At 47.6% G+C, this 22,151-nt stretch overlaps 3 protein-coding genes and 1 pseudogene across 4 annotated transcripts; 3 read left to right on the top strand and 1 right to left on the bottom strand.

Moving 5' to 3' along the window:
* The first annotated feature begins 1,174 nt into the window (after positions 1-1,174).
* On the top strand, positions 1,175-8,736 carry LOC136487824 (disease resistance protein RGA2-like). 2 transcript variants are annotated; one of them, XM_066484934.1, is made up of 6 exons: positions 1,175-1,584; positions 1,747-1,833; positions 3,418-4,472; positions 6,184-8,110; positions 8,209-8,302; positions 8,391-8,736. In XM_066484934.1, exons 3-5 carry the CDS (start codon positions 3,432-3,434, stop codon positions 8,253-8,255), a joined length of 3,015 nt encoding a protein of 1,004 aa, XP_066341031.1. In that variant the 5' UTR covers positions 1,175-1,584; positions 1,747-1,833; positions 3,418-3,431; the 3' UTR covers positions 8,256-8,302; positions 8,391-8,736. The 2 variants fall into 2 exon arrangements, with proteins under 2 accessions (XP_066341031.1, XP_066341032.1); XM_066484935.1 differs by having other exon boundaries at positions 8,378-8,736.
* A 2,676-nt stretch (positions 8,737-11,412) lies between these two features.
* Positions 11,413-12,315, top strand: LOC136488184 (putative disease resistance RPP13-like protein 1). The gene has a single exon (XM_066485198.1). The coding sequence runs from the start codon at positions 11,413-11,415 to the stop codon at positions 12,313-12,315; it is 903 nt and encodes a 300-aa protein (XP_066341295.1).
* A 5,361-nt stretch (positions 12,316-17,676) lies between these two features.
* Positions 17,677-19,532, top strand: LOC136488183 (aldehyde oxidase GLOX-like; annotated as a pseudogene).
* Positions 19,533-20,847: 1,315 nt separating this feature from the next.
* Positions 20,848-21,204, bottom strand: LOC136488182 (uncharacterized mitochondrial protein AtMg00810-like). Its single transcript, XM_066485197.1, has one exon. The coding sequence runs from the start codon at positions 21,202-21,204 to the stop codon at positions 20,848-20,850; it is 357 nt and encodes a 118-aa protein (XP_066341294.1).
* Positions 21,205-22,151: the final 947 nt, after the last annotated feature.

Genomic DNA, 22,151 nt, shown 5'->3' with positions numbered 1-22,151 from the left:
TACGGCACATAAATGGAGTATTAAATGTAGATGAAAAAAAACTAATTACACAGTTGGATGAGAAATCACGGGACGAAACTTTCGAACCTAATTAATCTATAATTAGACACTAATTATCAAATACAAACAAAAGTGCTACAGTGGCCCAAACAAAAAAAATTCACCGTCTAAACGCGCCCTTAATTCAAAAGCTAGCGTGTAGCCCTTCTTCTCCATCTGCAGTAACCCTCTTTACTCCTCCCCTCGTCCAGTCATCCATCCCCACCCAGCTGCACCCTCGCTCCTTTATTGCGCCAGCGCCAGCGCCATGCATGGCCACTGTCCTCCGTCCCCCACCACATGGCCAGTCCAGTGCACAGATAGCCATCACTTAATGCTAGCTCTGATCAGCTCGGTGCTCAGCTCCTACAGTCCTACCCCATATAGATTCACTGCACTGCGGTCACGGCTATACAAGGGGGTGTTTGATTCGATGATTAAAATTTAGAAAGTGCGTTGGGAGAATGTTGTATGGAATATTTGGATACTAATAAAATAATAAATTACATAATTCGTCGGTACTCCACGAGACGAATTTTTAAACCTAATTAAACCATTATTAGTACATATTTACTGTAGCACCATATTATCAAATCATGGACTAATGGGGAGCAAGGGGGTGGTGGCGCTCGCGCTGCTGCTCTGCCTGAGCAGCGCGGCCGTCCGTGCGTAGTGGCGGCCGTCCGTCCGTCCGTGCGTGGTGGCCTCAACGTAGCTTCGCCGGCGGAGGTGTGCAGTACACAAAGCTCGTTTTTTAAATACTTGTCTTGACAACTCCATAACTTTTTTATATAAAGTTAGATCAAGATGTTTTATAACAAAATTATTGAGCTTGATGCGATCTAAGGCAGTGTTTAGTTCTTAAAATTTTTCAAGATTCTCCGTCACATCGAATCTTTGGACGCATGCATGAAGCATTAAATATAAATAAAAAATAAAACTAATTACACAGTTTAAACGAAATTCACGAGACGAATCTTTTAAACCTAATTACACTATGATTGAACACTAATTGTCAAATAACAACAAAAGTGCTACAAAATCATTTCACCAAAATTTTTACCAACTAAACAAGCCCTAACTTTATAGTCGACTAATTTTGTATTTGAAGCTGTTCAGAGTAAAAAAAATAGTCTGTCTGCCACTAGTCCACTACCAGCTCGGTGAACTAGGCGGCCGTGCCCAAAAATAAAGTAGCCTTGGTTCCCCAACTGAAGCAGCCAACCGTACCCACCGCAGCCACACCTCACGTCTCCTGGCTCCCTTCTTCGGTCAAGTCGATTCCAGCTCATCCGCCCCCTCCGGCGCCGGCTAGCCGCAATCCCCGTCACCAGCCCGTCAGCCTTCAGCCCTTAACGCACACACCATCTCTGCCAGCCTCCGTCGAGCAAAGCAGCAGCCACGGCAAGCTGCCGACGACTGCACCGAGGCCGGCCGGATCCGGCCAATCTCCAACCTTTGCGACTGCTAGGCAGCAGGCGCCGTTCCACAAACCACGCCTGCACTTGGTCCAACGTACCTCCAGTTCCAGCCATCGCTCAACAGGTCCGTTTCCTCGACGCCTTATTTCTCTGCATTCAATTTTTCATGCGTAGCTAGCTCTGCGTCCAAGATCTACTTTCAAACTTGTGTCCTTGTTTATATACACTATTATACATCAACCACAAATCTAACAATTTGGCATCTCTGTGACAAATGTACCCCCAGTCTGGCCCGGCCAGTCCTCTTGCTCCACTCCACAACAGATCAAGGAACTGTAGGACACAGCATTCTCTCTCGCCGCTGCAAATCAAGGTGCATATGCCTAGTCTCTCCCAGCTCTCTCTGTTTTTTCTTTCCATCCTCTTTCTTTCTTATTTTTATTGGAGATGTTATTCATCTTCCACTCACAAATATACTCACACACGGGTGACGGGTTGAGATGGGTACCTTAATGCAAATCAAGGTGCCAGGTCTGGTACCAAAAGTACCCAACCTGGCCCTCACTACTACACAAAATATTTTCCGAGGCGGGCAAAATGGATTTACCGACAACCGCCTCGAACAAATGGTCATGGACTCATGGTAAATGGGACCTTTACCGAGGTGGTTTGATGCCCGCCTCCATAAATCGAATAAAAAAGAAAAAAAAAGAAAAACCCCGTGGACAGGCCCGCCGAGCCCATCCATGGGCCGCCGCGGCCGTCGCTGCTTGCTGTGGTGCCTCTCCGCCGCTGGAGGCCACCTCCACTGCTGGATTCACGCTGTGGAGCCATGGAGGGTGGGGAGGAGGCCGGATCCGCAGCCACCGGGCACCAACCCGCCGGATCCGCCGCTGTAGGCCACCTCTCGGCCGGATGTGCGCCATAGGGAGAGGTGGGAGGGGGGAGGAGGTCGGAGCGCGACCGGATCCGCCGCCGGAGGGTTGCTCCCCGCCGCCTGGTTGTGTAGGAGAGGAGGCGCTGCTCACCGCATGCCGGAGAGGGAGAGGGAGGGGGCACCGTGTCGTGCTTGGAGGAGGCGCGGCCGCCGGAGATCCACGCCCTAGATCTGCCTAGGAGCACAGCTACCGAAGATCCCCACAAGCCGCCGCCGCCCCGCTCGCTGTGCTCCTGGGCCGCCCCGCTCGCCGTGCGCTCGCTGGGCCACGCGAGCCTGGCCCGTCGCCCGCCGGAGAGAGAGAAAGGGGTGCCCGCCACCAGTTAGCCCGCGAGAGGAAGATGAGATCGAGGTGATGTGCGGCGGTGGTGGAGAGAGAGGAGAGTGGCGCCGAGTGAGGGAGATGAGAGAGTGAGAGGGAAGGGTCGGGAGATGAGCGAGAGAGCGCGGCGCCTGGAGGAGAGCATGCGGCGCTTGGGAGATGAGCGAGCGGCGCCTGGGAGGGAGTGGTGAAGGTTAGGGTTTTCATCCGGTATATATAGTCGGAGCTAGATATTGGGCAAGGAAACAGTAGCGGGCTAGGCCGGAATTTCCGAGGCAGGCCTTATAGATGACCGCCTCGGTTAATCGATTAACCGAGGCGGTTGCGTTAAGGCAACCACCTCGGTTGACAGACATTAATCGAGGCGGTTTTGTTAAATTGTCCGCCTCGGTTAATAGATTTTAGGAGGCGGTTAATAAAAAATGATCGTCTCGGTTAATCGAGGCATTAACCGAGGCAGTCTAAAAATCTGCCCGCCTCTGAGGCCTATTTGCAAACGCTGCGCAAAATATTTTGTGTAGTAGTGCCTTCGGTTATCGTTAGATGTAATTATTCTAGTACCTATATATCTATTGTTGCAGGGACCTACTTTTCAATAATTAGTGTTATGGTTACAGGGACCTCGGTTCCTTTACCATAAATATTACCTTTGCTTGAAACAAATCACGTGATATTTTTATCTAATTTTGACTTTGTAGACACCGAAGCAGCAATGGCGGTGGTATTGGACGCTTTAGCATCCTATCTACAACACATGCTGTTGGAGATGGCTAAAGAAGAGGTGCATCTGCTCTTAGGTGTTCCTGATGAGATAAAAAAGATGGGCATCAAGCTCGGGGACCTTAAGAGGTTCATCGCTGATGCTGACAAGAGGAACATCAGCGACGAGAGTGTGCAATCATGGGTGAGAGAGCTTAGGAATGCCATGTATGATGCAACCAACATTCTTGATTTGTGCCAGCTCAAGGCCATGGAACGGGGTCCATCCAAGGATATGGGCTGCTTCAATCCCTTGCTCTTTTGTTTGAGAAATCCTCTCCATGCTCATGGCATTGGTAATCGCATAAAGAATCTCAATGAGAGGCTAGATGACATTGAGAAGCGTAGCAAAACCTTCAACTTCATCAACCTTGCTTCTTATGAGGACGACAAGAAAAAGGTAGAATCCTCCCTTCGCGCTAGGCGTGAGACGACGGGGGAGGATGAGTTAGGTGTGGTTGGTGAGAAGATTGAGGAGGACACAAGAAATCTAGTGAATTTACTCACAAAGAAGGAGAAAAACATACATGAACACAAAAAAGTTATGGTTTATGCTATTGTGGGAGTTGGAGGGATTGGCAAAACCACCCTTGCCAAGAAGATCTTCAACCATGACTTCATGAAATTAGAGTTCGAAAAGAGACTATGGTTGAGCGTCAATCAAGAATTTAGCGACAGTGGTCTACTAGAGAGAGCTATCACTGAAGCACGAGGAGATCATCAAGCAGCTAGAAACACAAAGGCTGCACTAGAGCGAACCCTTAAGGAAGCCCTGGAGGGGTGCAAGACCTTATTGGTGATGGATGATGTTTGGGACCACCATGCATGGGAGAAGGTGCTCAAGCCTCCATTGATAAAATCACTTGCTCGAGGAAGCCGTGTTCTCGTTACAACGAGACAAGATGCAGTTGCTCGAGGCATGATGGCAGAGGTTCCCTACCACCATGTCGACAAACTAGAGCAAGAAGATGCCTGGTCTTTGCTCAAGAAGCAGGTTCGTATAAGTTAATTTAAGGATTTAATATGTTATGTATTCATGTGTGCACATTTGCTTCACAATCTATCTAGATAGTTGGTAGTCTTGTACATTTGCTTCATAGTTTGTCTAGCTAGTCGGTCTGTACATGCCATGCCCCTAAGCTTCACCTTCTATTGTGGTAGCTTTTCTTCAGAAACAAATTTGTTTAGCACGACACTACTGCCCGATGCACATTTGGGCTAGTAAGTTATCTACAAAACCTTTAAGATTTGTTGTAACTTCCATTTAATTGTAAACGTTAGTTGAGGGTAGTTTATTTATGGAAACAAATATATGCATGCAAGGAATTCTTTGGCCATCCAGAATGTTCTAACAATTATAATCGTTATCATCACCATTTGTTATTACTGACTGAGCTTAAATTGGCTCAAGAACAAAGTGCCCCTATGTAATATTTATAATTTATAACATCTATGCATTTTCAGTAGTTTTTATTAGGTTTCTTATGCACACGGATATGCAAATTAACCTAGATGGTTATTTATTTTCGCACTAGTATTATGAATCTAGGCTACAAACTACTTTGAAGACACTACTACAGAAACATTATCCCCACCTGTTTAGAAACTGCCATCACCGTCAGTTTTGCGATTTCGCAGTGAAACTGGACGGTGATGCTCACCTTGGTCTTTGAAATCGTTTAAAGAAATATAATAAACAACATTTTAAAATAGATACATGTGACGTTTGCACATACTGCCATCTGTGCCCCCCCCCCCCCCCGCCCGTCCGTTGATGCAACATAGGCAGGTGGAGGGTAGTAAGGCAAGCATGTGTGGTGTGACGGAGGTGGGGACAATGTTATAGGGTGAATGGACCATAATGGTATAATAATACAATTTTAGGAACCTTGAGTGTGGAATTTGCAAGTACCAAGACCGAGATGAGAATTCAGAACAAGTTTAGAGAGCTAAATGTGCAATTTGCATATACTAGGACCGGGATTAGAACTCATGACAAATTTAGGGAGTTGAGTGTGTAATTTAAAAGTACTAGAACCTGGATGAGAACTTAGGACAAGCTCGAGGACCACTAGTGAAATTTACTCTTTATTTAATAATTAATCAAGAGCTAAAAATCTTCTATAACAAACCACAAATAAATAATGATACTAACAATTTTTTGTTAATTACATTTATCTCTGCACTGGGTACGCCCTTTAATTTAAATAAGTTTATAAATTTTGACAAAAAATATTATGTCATATCAATGCTAGTAATTTAATTTTAATTATTCTATATTTATACAAAATAATATTACTGCAAAAAAATTTGATATAGAAAATTCAATATCTTTAGTGCCACAGTGCAGGGCTTAGAGGACAGTTCATTCCGTTTTAGTAAAATAAAATTATAATTATTAAAAGCTACAATAAATACTGGAGTGACTATGGTACATAATACAGTGACTATAAAATACAAGAGCTGGTAATTATAGAGTGACTGCTGAGAGAACTACTTTTGTGCACAGACGTCACCTAGTTGCACCGTAGTGCTATAGGTGCACGGAAGTGCTACATCGGTCATATGCTTAGAACGTCGTACGTGATTTTGCCTCTGCACACACAGAATCATTTACGAGCACTCGATTTTGCCTCCGATTAGGACGAAATGTATATATATCTCCATATTCCACATAATTAACTGGCTTAATTAGCTGCTTGCAGGTGGTCGGAAATGAAAATAATGATGAACAAAAGGTTGATACACTGAAGGACATTGGAATGTCGATTATAGCAGAATGTGATGGTTTGCCTCTCGCAGTCAAAGTAATAGGAGGCCTCCTCCGCCAGAAAAGGACAAGGCGAAGCGATTGGACAAAGGTCCTTAATGATTCTACATGGTCAGTATCTCAAATGCCTGAAGAGCTAAACTATGCAGTATACCTGAGCTATCAAGATCTGAACCCTGAGTTGAAGTCTTGCTTTCTGCACTACGCCCTCCTCCCAAAGAACACGGTGTTCGGGTATGACCGTATTGTTGCCATGTGGATTAGTGAAGGATTTGTTCATGGAAACTCACAGGATTTGGAAGTGTTAGGAAAAGAGTACTATGACCAATTAATAGCTAGGAACCTTCTAGAGCCTGCTCCAAGGTATGTGGACCAGATAGTTTGCAATATGCATGATGTTGTTCGCTCGTTCGCTCAGTATTTGACTAGAGATGAAGCAGTGATAGCTCACAAAACTGAGCCTGGCCATACCAATAACATTAACCCACAAAATGTTATTCGGTTATCACTAAATTCCAAAGAATCAGAGTCAAATGAGCTAGAGTGGAGTACTCTACGAGCACATATATCACTGCGAACACTTATTTTAGTTGGGGAAACAAAGATCAACCCAGGTGATTCACTGTCATCTTTTCCTTGTTTGCGGACCCTACATATACGAGATGGAAATTTTGATGCATTGTCTGAATCTTTGGTCCAACTCAAACACTTGAGGTATTTGTGCCTAGATGGCACTAACACATCTAGGCTGCCAGAAAAAATAGACATGATGCAATTCTTGCAGTGCATTGACCTTTCTAACTGTGGAAGTCTGACGAAGCTTCCTGTGGGCATTGGAAAGTTACGTCAGCTGAGGTATCTAAGCCTTCTTGGCTCAGGTATAAACAGTATACCCAGGGGTTTCAGTGGCCTAACTAATTTAAGGGTATTGAAGGGGTTTCCTGCCCACGTGGAGGGTGATTGGTGTAGTTTGGAAGAATTAGGACCTCTTAACCAGCTCATGCTTCTTCATATACATGGCCTGGAGAATGTATCTTCTTCCTCATTTGCTATAAAAGCCAGGCTTGGTGAAAAGGTGTGCCTCAGCGATCTGTACTTACAGTGCACTAGTAGACGTGGAGGTGCTCACCGGTTGGTGAAACAGGAAGAGCAGCAACAAATCGAGAAGGTGTTTGATGAGCTCTGCCCTCCACCTTGCTTAGAAACACTAGCAATCGAAGGGTACTTTGGTCAACGACTTCCACGGTGGATGACATTGGCAGCAATTGTGTGCCTTGGAAGCTTGAGGATTCTATTCATGGAAGACTTGCCTTGTTGCACAGAGCTACCTGATGGCTTTTGGCAGCTCCCCAGCTTGGAGTTCCTACAGATTGGAAGCGCCCCAGGCATCAAGCGTGTTGGGCCAGAGTTCTTACTACCACACCATCATGAGCACCCAAGCGCTGTGGAGAACTTTGGTTCTGGTTTGAAAATTGTGGTGAGAGGATGTCATGGACTAGAGAGGATCAGCAATCTGCCAAATTTGCAGAACCTCGTGATCATAAGATGCCCAGAGTTGAAGGTACTAGAGGGTTTGCCTGCACTTCATAGACTCACGCTGGAGGACTACGACATGGAAACACTCCCAGGATACTTGAAGGACGTAAACCCAAGGCATTTGCATGTAGACTGTGATGTCCTGTTGCTCGCTTCCATAGCTGAAGGGGAATCTGGCCCTGAGTGGGACAAGTTCAGCCATATCAAGCAGGTCAAGGCATATGCACATGATAACGACAACAACATTGAAAGGAAGTGGTACGTGAAGTACACGAGAGATCCTTTCAGCTTCAAGACAAACATCAGCCCCTCTGCCGACGCTTCAGGTAAATTCACACATCACTGCTGCTTTATATGTTGCATATACTGAGCACCTTTCTTGCTATTGGAATATCTGGTTACTTGACTAGACGGTCCGTTTCAGGGGATGAAACAGAGGAGGTGTTATTGGACAAAGTGGAGCAAGTTTGAAGGGAATTCATCGTGGAACAACAGACGGTTCTTGCTATTGGAATAAAGTATGCATGCTACTCCGAGACTATTATTACTACTACATACGTCTCTAGCACTATCGATTATAGAATGCATAAAAGACCTCGCCTGCAGGTGGAGTGCCGCATGGACAAAAAGCAGCCTTGGAGGCTGGAGCTATCATCGCTTCGGCCGAAGAAGAAGCAATGGAGCCGATTACTACGCTGCGGGTCGTCGTGAGGCAGTCAGATGTTGGACACTGCAAATAAATTCATGGTGACTAGAATGCGATGTGATGTGAATTAGTTTTTTTATTCGAATCTGTGTTACTGTGGATGCAGGTTACAACCTGAGAATACATAGCCTTGTACATATAATTAAGTTGTGAGTCGTCATGTTACAAAACAAATGTTATGATACAGCTTATTCCGGCTTGCGGATTCATTGTGAGCCTGAAAATGTACGTAGGTTGCCAACTAAATGTTCATATATATGCTGCCAGTGCCATGAGAATGCAGCTTCCTAACGAGGCTCCTTTTATTTTTCAGATTTTTAAATTAGTAGCAATATAAAGGACCAAAAATAGTGACCAGAGGAGGGTGAATGGGAGCCGTAAATTTTCTCTTGAAATATTTGGCCGCTATCCCAAAATCACCATCAAACAAGCAAACCAAATGAAGTTCTCAAATCTAAAATATCCATGCCAACTGGTGACGAGAATACTTAGATAAGTTCCTTGAATCGATGGAAAAACAACGCAAAAGATGGAACTTAAATCCGAGCACAAACGCGCAAACCACGGATGAAACAAAAAAAAATAGGGCTGGAAATCCGAACCTGCCAGACTGGAAATTGGGCCGGCACTTTTGACAGGCACAGGCACCGGACACCACCGAAGGGCACTAGACACTGCCGAGCGGTGCACCGCACGATCAGGAGGCGGTGTACACCGACAGCCGAACAGAACCGAGAGAAAAACCGCACGAACGGAGGGAAACAGCTACTGCACGGCACTGGGTTGCATGTACCGAGCGGAGATGGATTGAGGAACAACCATTAGGGCAAGGGTATGGCTATTTTTTTTACCCATGGGTAAGATAACGGGAAAAAAGCTTTACCCACTACGTCAGAATAGCACTTCACTGCCGGTTCAAAATATCCCATCACTGCCAGATTTTGAACCGGCACAACCATACCGGCAGTGATGAGGGTAAGCTATCACTGTCGGTTCCTACAAACCGGCAGTGTTCTTCAACCTCACTGTCGGTTCATAAGACCACCCGGTAGAGTTCAGTTCCAACAACACTGTTGATTTGTGTTTCAACCGGCAGTGTTATAGTAAGAATCACGGCCAGTTTATGACAAGAACCGGCAGTGATGGCTAAGCCAACGCTGTCGGTTTGTAGCTCGAGCCGGCTGTGCCATCATTGCCGATTTTGTTGATAACCGACAGTGATGTTTACGACAACACTGCCGGTTCCTGATAATCGGCAGTGATGTCACGTTCGTATTTTATTGTTTTATAATTGATTTTAATTTATATTTCTTCGTGAAATCGGGTTTCGCTTTATATACGCTACGTAGACGACATGTCCATCAATATTAAACATTACAAATGTTACGGTTACAATTCAAATGTTCTTATTCAGATCTCGATCCCTTAAAATAAAAAAGAAATCTTCTCGGACTTCACAAATTGTACAATGCTTCTCGGACTTCTTACAATAATTTGGCGAGCCGCTCTGGGCCATACTGGTCCTTGTACTTCACGGATTGTACAATGGAAAATACTCCATATTTTTCGAGTACCTCGGCTAAGATGAATTTTGCCAGCTCCGATTGCAGTGTGACGATCTCCATGTCTAACAGCCTTTCGTGGTTATATTTCTTGCGTTGTCGTTCAAAAAAGATGATATCCAAAGAGGAATAGTAAATCATTTTGTTGAATTATTAACAAACATAAATGAAATGGGGATTATACACACCAACTTATCGGCTTCTTCCAATTTCCCGCCGATGTAGCGAAGCATTGCCCACATTACATAAAACCCGCATTCATTGTTTCCCGCCGGCTGTGATAGGTACTTTCCCTCCATTTCAACAACCTTGAATGGGACCAGCGTCCCACAGATATGTCTTCTTCGGACACTGAGCAACATTAAAGGGAGAAACATTAGAAAACGGTATGTGTGATTAGAAAATAATATGTTATTAGAATCGCTTACTAATTTAGCACTGCCACCAGTGCATCCAGATGATGAAATGGTTTCTTTCTAATGGAAAGAACTCCGAGGGATTAAGTGCTAAGGAGCTTCACAACTCCATAAAAGCAAACTTTAGAAAAGGTTTTCCTTTTGATAAGTTAATTAATTCCCATTATGATGGGATAAGTGGTCTAGGTAACCACGTTAAAAGCTTGTTTGATATGGCTTATGAATTGAAGGCACTTGGATTAGATGTGTCCAATGAGTTTATGGTAAATTGCCTTACGAGTTCTATGCCAGAAAACCATACCAAACATGCCCAAAGTGATAAGGTTCCAATGGTCTGCAAATTTTGCAAGTTACCAAAATGATGATAAGTATAAGAATGGCTTCGAAAGACAGGTAACTTAAGTTGTCTCATAAGTTTTACTTAAGATATTCCCCAAAATATGGTGGATTAACTAAGGTGCAGTAATGCACATCTTAATTTCTCCTCAGGTTTTGCCAAACCATAAGTAATAAGGGGAGCAAGGGGACAAAAGTCTAAGGAGCCATTGATGGAATAAAGATGAAGTCAAGCCTTGGAGCTTCGCATTTAGATTAGTTTAAAATTTAGTCCTTAATGATGCTTAAGTCATCTTAGTTTGAGATACATTTTGTATTTTGAACAAATATTCTTGAGTTTGGAGTTTATGAATACTTCAAATTTATTCCATTATCATTCATCTTATTAGTTGGCAAAAAGATTTATTTCTTTTGATATTAGTTTTCCTTATGTCTGTTTTATCTTTAAGTTAATCGTTAGTCAGATGATGAGAGCTTGTCGAAATTGTATAAATAATATACCCAGGGGTTTCAGTGGCCTAACTAATTTAAGGGTATTGGATGGGTTTCCTGCCCACGTGGAGGGTGATTGGTGTAGTTTGGAAGAATTAGGACCTCTTAACCAGCTCATGCGTCTTCGTATACATGGCCTGGAGAATGTATCTTCTTCCTCATTTGCTATAAAAGCCAGGCTTGGTGAAAAGGTGTGCCTCAGCGATCTATGCTTACAGTGCACTAGTAGTAGTGGAGGTGCTCACCGGTTGGTGAAACAGGAAGAGCAGCAACAAATCGAGAAGGTGTTTGATGAGCTCTGCCCTCCACCTTGCTTAGAAAAACTAGTAATCGAAGGGTACTTTGGTCAACGACTTCCACGGTGGATGACGTCGACAGCAATTGTGTCCCTTGGATGCTTGAGGATTCTATTCATGGAAGACTTGCCTTATTGCATAGAGCTACCTGACAGCTTGTTCCAGCTCCCCAGCTTGGAGTTCCTACAGATTAAAAGCGCCCCAGCCATCAAGCATGTTGGGCCAGAGTTCTTACTACCACACCATCATGAGCACCCAAGCACTTTGGAAAACTTTGGTTCTGATTTGAAAATTCAGGTCGCTGGATGTCTTAGCCTGGAGAGGATCAGTAATCTGCCAAAATTGCAGTATCTCGGGATCATAAGATGCCCAGAGTTGAAGGTGATAGATGGTTTGCCTGCACTTCAGAGACTCGAGCTGGAGGACTACGACATGGAAACACTCCCTGGATATTTGCAGGACGTAAAGCCAAGGCATTTGGATCTAGAGTGTGATGTCCTGTTGCTCACTTCCATAGCTAAAGGGAAATCTAGCCCTGAGTGGGACAAGTTTAGCCATATCAAGCAGGTCAAGGCATATGCACATGATAACGACAACAACATTGAAAGGAAGTGGTACGTGAAGTACACGATAGATCCTTTCAGCTTCAAGACCAACATCAGCACACTGCTGCGTTATATGTTGCATATACCTTTCTTGCTATTGGAATATCTGGTTACTTGAGTAGACGGTCCGTTTCAGGGGATGAAACAGAGGAGGTGTTATTGGACAAAGTGGAGCAAGTTTGAAGGGAATTCATCGTGGAACAACAGAGGGAGTAACAATAAAGTATGCATGCTACTCCAAGACTATATTATTATTACTACATACGTCTCTAGCACTATCGATTATAGAATGCATAAAAGACCTCGCCTGCAGGTGGAGTGCCGCATGGACAAAAAGCAGCCTTGGAGGCTGGAGCTATCATCGCTTCGGCCGAAGAAGAAGCAATGGAGCCGATTACTACGCTGCGGGTCGTCGTGAGGCAGTGAGATGTTGGACACTGCAAATAAATTCATGGTGACTAGAATGCGATGTGATGTGAATTAGTTTTTTTATTCGAATCTGTGTTACTGTGGATGCAGGTTACCACCTGAGAATACAGAGCCTTGTACATATAATTAAGTTGTGAGTCGTCATGTTACAAAACAAATGTTATGATACAGCTTATTCCGGCTTGCGGATTCATTGTGAGCCTGAAAATGTACGTAGGTTGCCAACTAAATGTTCATATATATGCTGCCAGTGCCATGAGAATGCAGCTTCCTAACGAGGCTCCTTTTATTTTTCAGATATTTAAATTAGTAGCAATATAAAGCACCGAAAACGGTGACCAGAGGGGGTAAATGGGAGCCGTAAAATTTCTCTCGAAATATTTGGCCGTTGTCCCCAAATCACCGCCAAACAAGCAAACCAAAAGAAGTTCCCAAATCTAAAATATCCATGCCAACTTGTGACGAGAATACTTAGATAAGTTCCTTGAATCGATGGAAAACCAACGCTGGAACTTAAATCCGAGCACAAACACGCAAACCACGGATGAAACAAAAAAAAAAACAGGGCTGGAAATTCGAACCTGCCAGACTGGAAATTGGGCCGGCACTTTTGACAGGCACCGGACACCACCGAAGGGCACCAGACACTGCCGAGCGGTGCACCGCACGATCCGGACCGACAGCCGAACAGAACCGAGAGAAAAACCGCACGAACGGAGGGAAACAGCTACCGCACGGCCCGGGGTTGCACGTACCGAGCGGAGATGGAGAGAGGAACAACCAGCGGTGGGTCTGCTCGCCGCCGGCCAGATGCTGCACGCGGCTCCTGCTGCTTGGCCACCTGGGCGAGCGCCGCTCGGGCTGTGGCAGCACGCGGCTCCTGCTGCTTGGCGCAGGCCTTCGGCCTCTCTGGGCGACCACCGGCTCGGGCCTGGTGAGCACGGTGCTGGTGCTCAGTTGCTCGTCTCCCCAGTCGCAAAAGACGAACAGGAAAAGCAGTGCCTCTGCTAGGCACGAAGATTGTTCTGATTAATAAAAATGTGGAGAGATACATCTGGCCTCAGTTTAGCATTTTGGCACATTAATCATGGCCGCCGATAACTCGGGCAAAAGATTGCCCGAACCGCAAAATAGTTATCGAGGGTCATGCCATAAGCTTCTGTGTAAGAAGTCCTATGTGTAAGAAATCACCTCTGTAATCCGCGTGACACACTGCCTCTGTAATTGGATTTTCAAAGACGGCCTCATAAGAAGGCCATCTCTGAAAATGACCTTATTTTCAGATATGGTCTTTTTAACACCTTTGAAAATCTATTTATAGAGGCAGGGAGAGATTTTTAAAGGCAATGGAAGAAAATGTCCACCTCTGTAAATAAAACCCACGGTCTCCTGAAATCATTTTTGTGGTAGTGTTGTTGTACACGGTCTATACCAAATAAGATTAATTTAGAAAGCAAGAACAGAAAAGATCATCTGATCCTGAAATTAAAAAAAATAGAAAAGTGACGGTTACTTATGCAAGATGATTTAGTAATATCTCTTTCCCATATAACATTATTTAACAAACAGAGAACCAAATGTGGGTAATATATGATTAGAAGAGCCACCATGGTGATGTCTGAAAACCTCTGGATTAAGTGAGGATATGGTACATTGCATCAGATGCTACATATCCCAGTGCCATCCATTTCATATAATAGTATTTTAGAAATAGACAAATATTTTGATCAAACATCATATTCTGTGCATTAAATGCATCAGCAAAGCATTGTAAGTTCACACTGTACCCAAAAACCATTACATAGGGCACTTTATGCTTGCCACCGATAAACTAGATCATGAAAATTCTCTAGAATGAATGACCTCAATAGTAGTTCTATTATTAGCATAAGTAAGTAAGACATACGTGTACAGAACACAGGCAGCTTTCGATTTATGCACAATAAATAACCATTGTTAAATAATTATAAGCACATAGTGGTGGAACGAATACATGACCAAACAACAACTACAGCAAAAAAAAAATCTACTACAGCATTTATTTCAACGCCTTCTCCTCACCAAACAATTATACCCTAATAATGAAATATTTTGATTCGTGAACTATATGTAACAAGGAACATGAATTGTGTTAGGTGTTATTGTGTTGATGACATATAACATGAAGTCTCAAACACGTTCATACTCATTCCACGGTCTACTGAACTTTCTACCAATATCTTCAGTGTTACACACTCACCAGAAATTAACTCATTACCTCATTTGGGCTCGAGCATGGCGATCCATTTTCATAGTGGGCCAACTGGGCTGACATAAAGTAAGGATGCAAGTGGCAGCCGTTTTGGTATTTTATAGGTCGGAGTAGTTTAGTTTGTTTCTTCCCCTAGATTAGATTAGTTGAACGTGGCAGCATTGTAATTCATTTTTATCAAGTTTCGGGTCACACACAATGACCGAAAAAAACACAATGACCGAAAATATATAGAACTTGAATCTCTATAGATAAGGTCTATTGTTTGATCTTGGTAAGGACCGACCCGTCTTTGTTGTTGGTCCGATAGAAGTGTCCAAAAGAATTGAAAGAGTCTTAAGTTGTCTTGAAAGAAATGGAGTAAAAGGAACTGCTAGATGATGCTAAACACTGGGATCGGGTCGGACTCGACTTGGGCCAATAAAAAATTGTCATATCAAAATTTTTGGTCCGTCGACGCACTGGCAGATGGGATTAGATCAGGTTTTACTACTTTGGGTCAGCTTTCTCAGGTTGGATCGGGTCATGGGTCTAAAATCATAACTCGAATCTGACCCGACATACCAGCCAGTTAAGTCAGGTCAAAAACTTTTGGAAGGTCGAGTTAGGTGGCCCATGATCAAAATTCATATCCACACGGAGGATGCGTAAACGGTAATGCTTGGTTGAGGGCGTCCGTCCATCCGTCTAGACCAACCCCCGCATGCACGTGACGACCAAGAAAAAAAAAAGCGGGGCGTGTAGTTGCAGTCAGGCGGGGCCTGCACCGGTCCTTTTCTACGGGGCAGCTCATGGGAGCATGGGCGGCTTCTCGTTCGGCGTGGGGTGTATGCGGCACGGGGCAGCGCATGGGAGCTCGTGCGGCCACTCGTTCTGCGTGGGGCGTAGGGCAGCGCATGGGAGCGCATTTGGCCTCGCTCGGCGTGGGGTGCATGCAATGCGTGAGGGCCTCTGCATGCGCTGTGACCAGAGAGAGAAGGACCGGCAGAGAGAAGGAGCGCGGGGCCCGCATACTCTATGGCACCAGCTCCATATATTTCATGCGTTTAGATGTATATTTCATATGTTTCATTTGGATGTTGCCTGTGTTTCATCCGGATGTTGTATGTGTTTCATCTGGACGTTGCATATATTGCAATGGTTATACAAGTATGTTGCAAGTGTATATTTTAAATGTTTCATCTGTTTTAGACGTATGTTGCAAGTGTTTTATTTGGATGTTGCATATGTTTCAATGGCTATATACACAGACGTATATTGCAAGTGTTTTTATCTAGATGTTGCATATGTTGCGGTTGCTATACACATATGTTGCAAATGTTTCACCTGTTTCAGACGTATGTTGCAGAAGTGCTTCATGTTGGAACATTAGCAGGCGCAGTAAGCGAGCGCATGCGGAGGCAGTCCATGGGGCGCAGTGGTCCCCACGTGCGTGGCTAGCGAAGCGGGCATGGGTGTTCCCCACCTACATGCGCATCAGGCGCACAACTGCATGCGAAGACGTATCAACTTACAGGGGCAGGTGTGCAGGCTTAGCAGTTGCATGCGGCAAGCGGGGTGGACGTGTAGGCGCAGCAATTGCATGCAGGGCAGGCTTAGCAGCAAGCGTGGTAGGCGGGACAGACGCAGCAGGCGTCGCGGGCGTAGGCATCCGAACGTCCGGGCACTAGGCACGCCCGTGCATAAAGCATGCATGGCACGCTAAACCTTTGGCCACAAAACAAACCGATGGCCTATTTGGTTGATGCTTAGCTTTGTCACAAAGTTCAAAGAAAATTAAGATTAAATAAACTACCGCATTCACAAAAATTGCAGCCAAGAAATCCTGTGTCACGATTGTAGCAAAATTTAGCATCTTAACAAAGGCCCTCTCTTCTCCGCCATGTTTCTAGCCACTACACACCACTGCATGGGGGGAGGGTAAGGGAAGGGGGATTGATTTGATCTCCCCTTTCTTTTGAGGGATTGAGGGGTGGTTTTCTCAATTAATAAAACAATAGTGTAAGGAGATTAGAAAGGGGTCTAGTGGAGTTTACTTTTTGCCTTCAATCTTTATTATCACTAGTTACAGAAAAAGGGGATCATTTTATTCTTAATCCGGTGAAGATATGCTCTAACATCCCTCGGTTCTCATGTTGATCTTATACGTAATGAACATCCTTTTACCGGCTTACTTGATTTTGAGTGTTTCAAGGTAGGTTTGAACTACTTATATTTGAATCAAGTTAGTGTAATAAATTATACTTCCACACTCTAATTTGTAAACCACTTCTATTGTAACCCTATGTATCAATGTGTTGTACTCTATCCCAGACTGCGATAGATGGTGTCATCCTGGTCCTTCGACCCTCAACAGACTACTAGATTATAGAGTTCAAGTGCGCAGCTGCTATTAATCCTCAAGATGGCGACCATCATAATTGAGCTCTTATAAATTGGGTGATTCTACCTCAGGAGGTTTCCGGGATTTGGTCCGAAACATCTGAATTTCTGCAAAATTCACCTATTTCGGTGAGGGCTAAAACAACATTGCACCAGTCAAAAAGTTGGACAAGATTTGAACTTTAGTCTAGTCTAGAGTTCAAACAAACTCGCAAGTTCTTCCTTCAGTGTAAAAGTGCATACTTCTAATCATTAGTTTCCTCTTTATGCCGGCCTCTTGATCAAATTTTGGCAAAAATTCAGCTAATTATTAGCTAAACCTGAATATTTTCACTGGTGAACAGAATGAATGCAGGTCCAAAAATTGCAAGATTCACCTAATTCCGTCGAGTCCAAAAAGTTTGTATCATTTAAATCGCATACCCGGTTCCAAGCATGAAATGCGTATTCCCCATTTCCCCACAACCTTCCCTGTACCAACCCTCCACCAACACAACGTCACAATGCGATGCAAGTATGCAACACACTCTGTACACCCTACCTTAGCTTATCACATTGCAAGGATGCATGAAAAGGCTTAAAGATCGCATGCTCAGCAGCCATGCCCATGCCAAGATCCTTCCTTCTCCACCTTCTCCTGATCGCCAGCTGCATTGCCAATGCCGCCGCCGCCGATGATGCCCCATCCCAGGGAGAATGGCAGCTCCTCCACGCGAGCATCGGCGATGCACATGCAGCTGCTCCCGGGGGACTTCGTACTCATGTTCGACCGCACCGACACGGGCCCCTCCAACATCTCGCTGGCCGCGCTGGCGCCGTGCGCGGCCACCGTCGACGGCGCCGACTGCACGGCGCACTCGGTGCTCCTGGACCTCCGCTCCAACGTGCTGCACCCGTACCCGCTCGCCACCAACCCGTGGTGCTCGTCCGGGGAGCTGCTCCCCAACGGCACGCTCCTCCAGACCGGCGGCTTCTCCAGCGGCGACCGCGTCGCGCGGCTCTTCTCGCCGGCCACGGGCTGGGTCGAGCTCCCCTCGTTCCTCGCCGCGCGGCGGTGGTACGCCACCGACATGATCCTCCCCGACGGCAGCGTGCTCATCCTCGGCGGGCGGCGGCAGTTCAACCTCGAGTACTTCCCGCACGCCGACGCCGCGCCGGCGCTGACGTTCTTCCCGTTCCTGGACGAGACGACGGAGCCGGACGCCGAGAACAACCTGTACCCGTTCCTCCACCTGCTCCCCGACGGCACCGTCTTCGTCTTCGCCAACGACCGCGCCGTCGTCTTCGACCCCTACAACCGCGCCCCGCTCCGCCGCCTCCCGCCCGTCGCTGGCGGCGTGCCGCGGAACTACCCGTCGTCGGGCTCGTCCGTGCTCCTCCCGCTCCGCCCCGACGCGCCCGCGCACGCCGATGTGCTGGTCTGCGGCGGCGCGCCGCGGGGCTCGTACCACCTGGCGCTGCGGAACGGCACGTTCGTGGCCGCCGACCGGACCTGCGCGCGCGTCGCGCCGACGGACCCGGACCCGGTGGTGTGGGCGATCGAGGAGATGCCGATGGCCCGGGTGATGGGCGACATGGTGCTGCTGCCCACGGGCGACGTGCTGATCGTGAACGGGGCCGCGGCGGGCACCGCCGGGTGGGAGCTGGGGCGGGACCCGGTCACGCGGCCCGTGCTGTACAGGCCCGACGCGCCGCTGGGGTCGCGGTTCGATCAGTCGTCGCCGCTGGCGGCGTCGGCGGTGCCGCGGATGTACCACTCGTCGGCGGCGCTGGACACGTACGGCCGCGTGCTGGTGGGCGGCAGCAACCCGCACGTCGGGTACGTGTTCGCCAACGTGACGTACCCGACGGAGCTGAGCATGGAGGCGTTCCTGCCGCCGTACATGGACCCGCGGCACGACAGCGCGCGTCCGCGGGTGCTGCTGGGGCCCGCTGAGGTCGGGTACGGCGAGGCAACGGCCGTGAAGTTCGTGATACCCGCCGGGATGATGGCGGAAGGTGCGGGTGCGGGTGCGGGCGGGGAGGTGGTGCGGGTGGCCGCGGTGGCTCCGGCGTTCGCGACGCACTCGTTCGGGATGAACCAGCGCGTGGTGGAGCTGGCCGTGGGGAGGGTGGCGAAGCTGGACGTCGGGGTTTACGAGGCCGTGGTCGCCGCGCCGCCGACGCCCGGGGTGGCGCCACCCGGATACTACATGTGGTTCGTGGTGCACGCCGGCGTGCCCAGCAGCAGCGCCGCGTGGGTGCGCATGCGGCCGCTCGGACCAGGCACCTGATTGAATGGCCAGAGACGTCCAGAGATGCATTTTGCGTGCGTGGTCGTGGTTTGACTTTTGACTGCCGATACTTGTAGCAGGACAGATTGAAGTTCAACCAAGGTTTGCAATGGAAGAAATTCCAAATTTTACAGTCACAGTGGAGTGGATCCCTCAAATGGCCAAAGGCTATATCAATTTTTTCTGATCATATAATTACAATGTAACTTCCCTTGACCATTTTTCTTTCTCCAGCTCACACTAAAATTCTCCAGCTCACACTAAAATTAGCAGCTAAAATTACTACCAGTGGATCTAAACAGACTTGCTAGTGAACATACTAATTATTAATTGGAGGACTGCTAACTATTAGCCGTATTAGCAGGTTTATACTTGCTAATAGTTTATATGCACATTCAACTCATTATCCTACCACCTATTTGTTGGTTCTGAGATCTTCCGCACGGGTGAGCCGATTGCTCACCGGTGTTCTCGCACACACACTACGGCTGGAGGTAGAAGAGGGAGGGATTACCGAGCGCACGCACACAGCACATGCACCAGCGTTGGTCGGAGCTCTGCATAGGAGATGGCAAAACTGAACTCTCTTCAGTGAGTTGTAGTGGGAAGCTATATATAGAACTCTACCCATCTAATCATAGTACACAGACATGTCAGGCTGCTACAGTGACTAGATGTGACAACAGGGCTGACTTTGGCGCATGCCCCTGCTGTGGCTACAGTGCGGCAGGGGAGCCTTTCGGCGTCTGCCCCTGCCGCGGCTACAATGCAGCAGCAGGGAAGCCCTTTCGGCACCTACCCCTGCTGCGTGTACAGAGGGAGAGCAGCAGATTACTTTACAATTCTTCCTCTAATCCTGCTGCTAACTCTAAAACCTCCACCATGCCGATCATCTTCTTCAGCTCTGTGAATCGAAGATGGACGAGCAGCTTGGTGAGGATGTCCGCGAGTTGTGGACCAGTTTCAACGAACTCGATGAAGATCTGCCCTCCATCGACACAGTCCCTGAGGAAGTGGAACTTGATGTCGATGTGCTTGCTCCGGTCGTGGAGAACCGGATTCTTCGCGAGGGCGATGGCGGGCTAGTTGTCCACCATCAGTGCTAGTGGGTGAGCTTCCACACCGGTCAGCTCGTCCAGCAGCCGGCGTAGCCACACAGCTTGGCACGCCGTTGTGGCCGCCGTCACGTACTCTGCCTCGCACGTGGATAGCACCACCACCTTCTGTTTCAGTGACAACCATGAGATTGGAGCTGACCCGAGGAAGACGAGCACGCTAGAGGTGCTCCGCCGTCCGTCGATGTCCCCCGCCATGTCTACTCGCTGAACACAGTGAGCTGCAGCCCACTTTCGCCGGTCTTAGGGAAGACGATCACCTGATCCACCGTCCCCTTGACGTAGCGCAGCAGCCGCTTCACCGTGGCCCAGTGATCCTCTCGAGGATCTTCCATAAAGCGGCTGACGTAGCCCACGGTGAATGAAATGTCCGGCCTCGTGTGGACTAGGTAGCGTAGACCATCGACGATGCTCCAGTTGAGTGTTGCATCTACCTTCGCCGTGGTACTGGCCTTCGTCAGCTTCATCCGCTCCTCCATTGGAGTGACGCACGGTTTGCACTCAGCCATGCCGCTCTGCTCCAACAGCTTCAAGGCGTACGCGCTCTGATCGATCATGAGCGCCTCCTTCCCCTGTCTCACCTTGATGTCGAGGTAGTAGGAGAGCGCATCGAGATCGCTCATTCGAAAACAAGCCGCCATCTCGCACTTGAAGCTGTCGATGTCCTCCACACGCGCGCTAGTGACGATCAAGTCGTCCACATACACGCCGATGATGAGCTCCTCCTTCCCCGTTGCCACGTGTAGAGCACATGCTAGGTTGCGCACCACGTGGACCCAAACTTGCCCAGTGTGGCGTCAAGCTTGGCGTTCCACGCTCGCGGGGCCTACCGTAGCCCGTAGAGCGACTTCCGCAGTCGGAGCACCATGTGCTCCGCTCCCTTGACAGCAAAACCCGGAGGTTACCTAACAAAGACCATCTCCGCCAGCTTGCCGTTGAGGAAGGCTGATTTTATGTCCAGGTGATGGACGCGCCAGTCCTTCACTACTGCCAAAGCCAGCAGCAGTCGGATAGACTCCATGCGCGCTACCGGCGCAAAGACTTCCTCGAAGTCGATGCCCTCACATTGGACAAAGCCTAGGGCAACAAGGTGCGCCTTGTGCTTGACAATGGCACCGCGTTCGTCCCCGCTTGACCATGTACACCCACTTCAAGCCGATCGGACGGCATCCTAGAGGTGGATCGATGAGCTCCCAAGTCTCGTTTTCCTCGATCGCCTTCATCTCCTCCAGCATTGTTCATCGCCAATTTGCATCGCGCTCAGCCAGTGCGAACATGGGTGGTTCCTCTGCACTGACGAGAAGCAGCTCTATGTCATTGAGTAGCCGACCCGCCAGGCTTGAGGACCCCGTGCCACCGATGATGTCATCCAGCCTACGGAACCGCACCTCCTCACCATCATGGTAGGCGAACTCGATCGACGTCGATGGAGTCCTTGTTCCACCGGAGTGGTCGGCACAGCACCTGGAGTGCCTGGAACCCCGGCTGTAGTGCTTGGCACTAC

Source organism: Miscanthus floridulus, chromosome 10 (genome assembly GCF_019320115.1).
Source record: "Miscanthus floridulus cultivar M001 chromosome 10, ASM1932011v1, whole genome shotgun sequence".
Classification (NCBI taxonomy): domain Eukaryota; kingdom Viridiplantae; phylum Streptophyta; class Magnoliopsida; order Poales; family Poaceae; genus Miscanthus; species Miscanthus floridulus.
Note: the sequence above shows the minus strand (reverse complement) of the source record. Positions and strands in the feature narration are given on the sequence as shown.

Coding starts and splice junctions, on each gene's coding strand:
- LOC136487824 (XM_066484934.1), top strand. CDS start 3,432: ATGGCGGTGGTATTGGACGCTTTAGCATCCTATCTACAACACATGCTG. Junction 4,473..6,183: donor GGTCTTTGCTCAAGAAGCAG/GTTCGTATAAGT, acceptor AGCTGCTTGCAG/GTGGTCGGAAATGAAAATAA. Junction 8,111..8,208: donor CCCCTCTGCCGACGCTTCAG/GTAAATTCACAC, acceptor GGTCCGTTTCAG/GGGATGAAACAGAGGAGGTG.
- LOC136488184 (XM_066485198.1), top strand. CDS start 11,413: ATGCGTCTTCGTATACATGGCCTGGAGAATGTATCTTCTTCCTCATTT.
- LOC136488182 (XM_066485197.1), bottom strand. CDS start 21,204: ATGATCGATCAGAGCGCGTACGCCTTGAAGCTGTTGGAGCAGAGCGGC.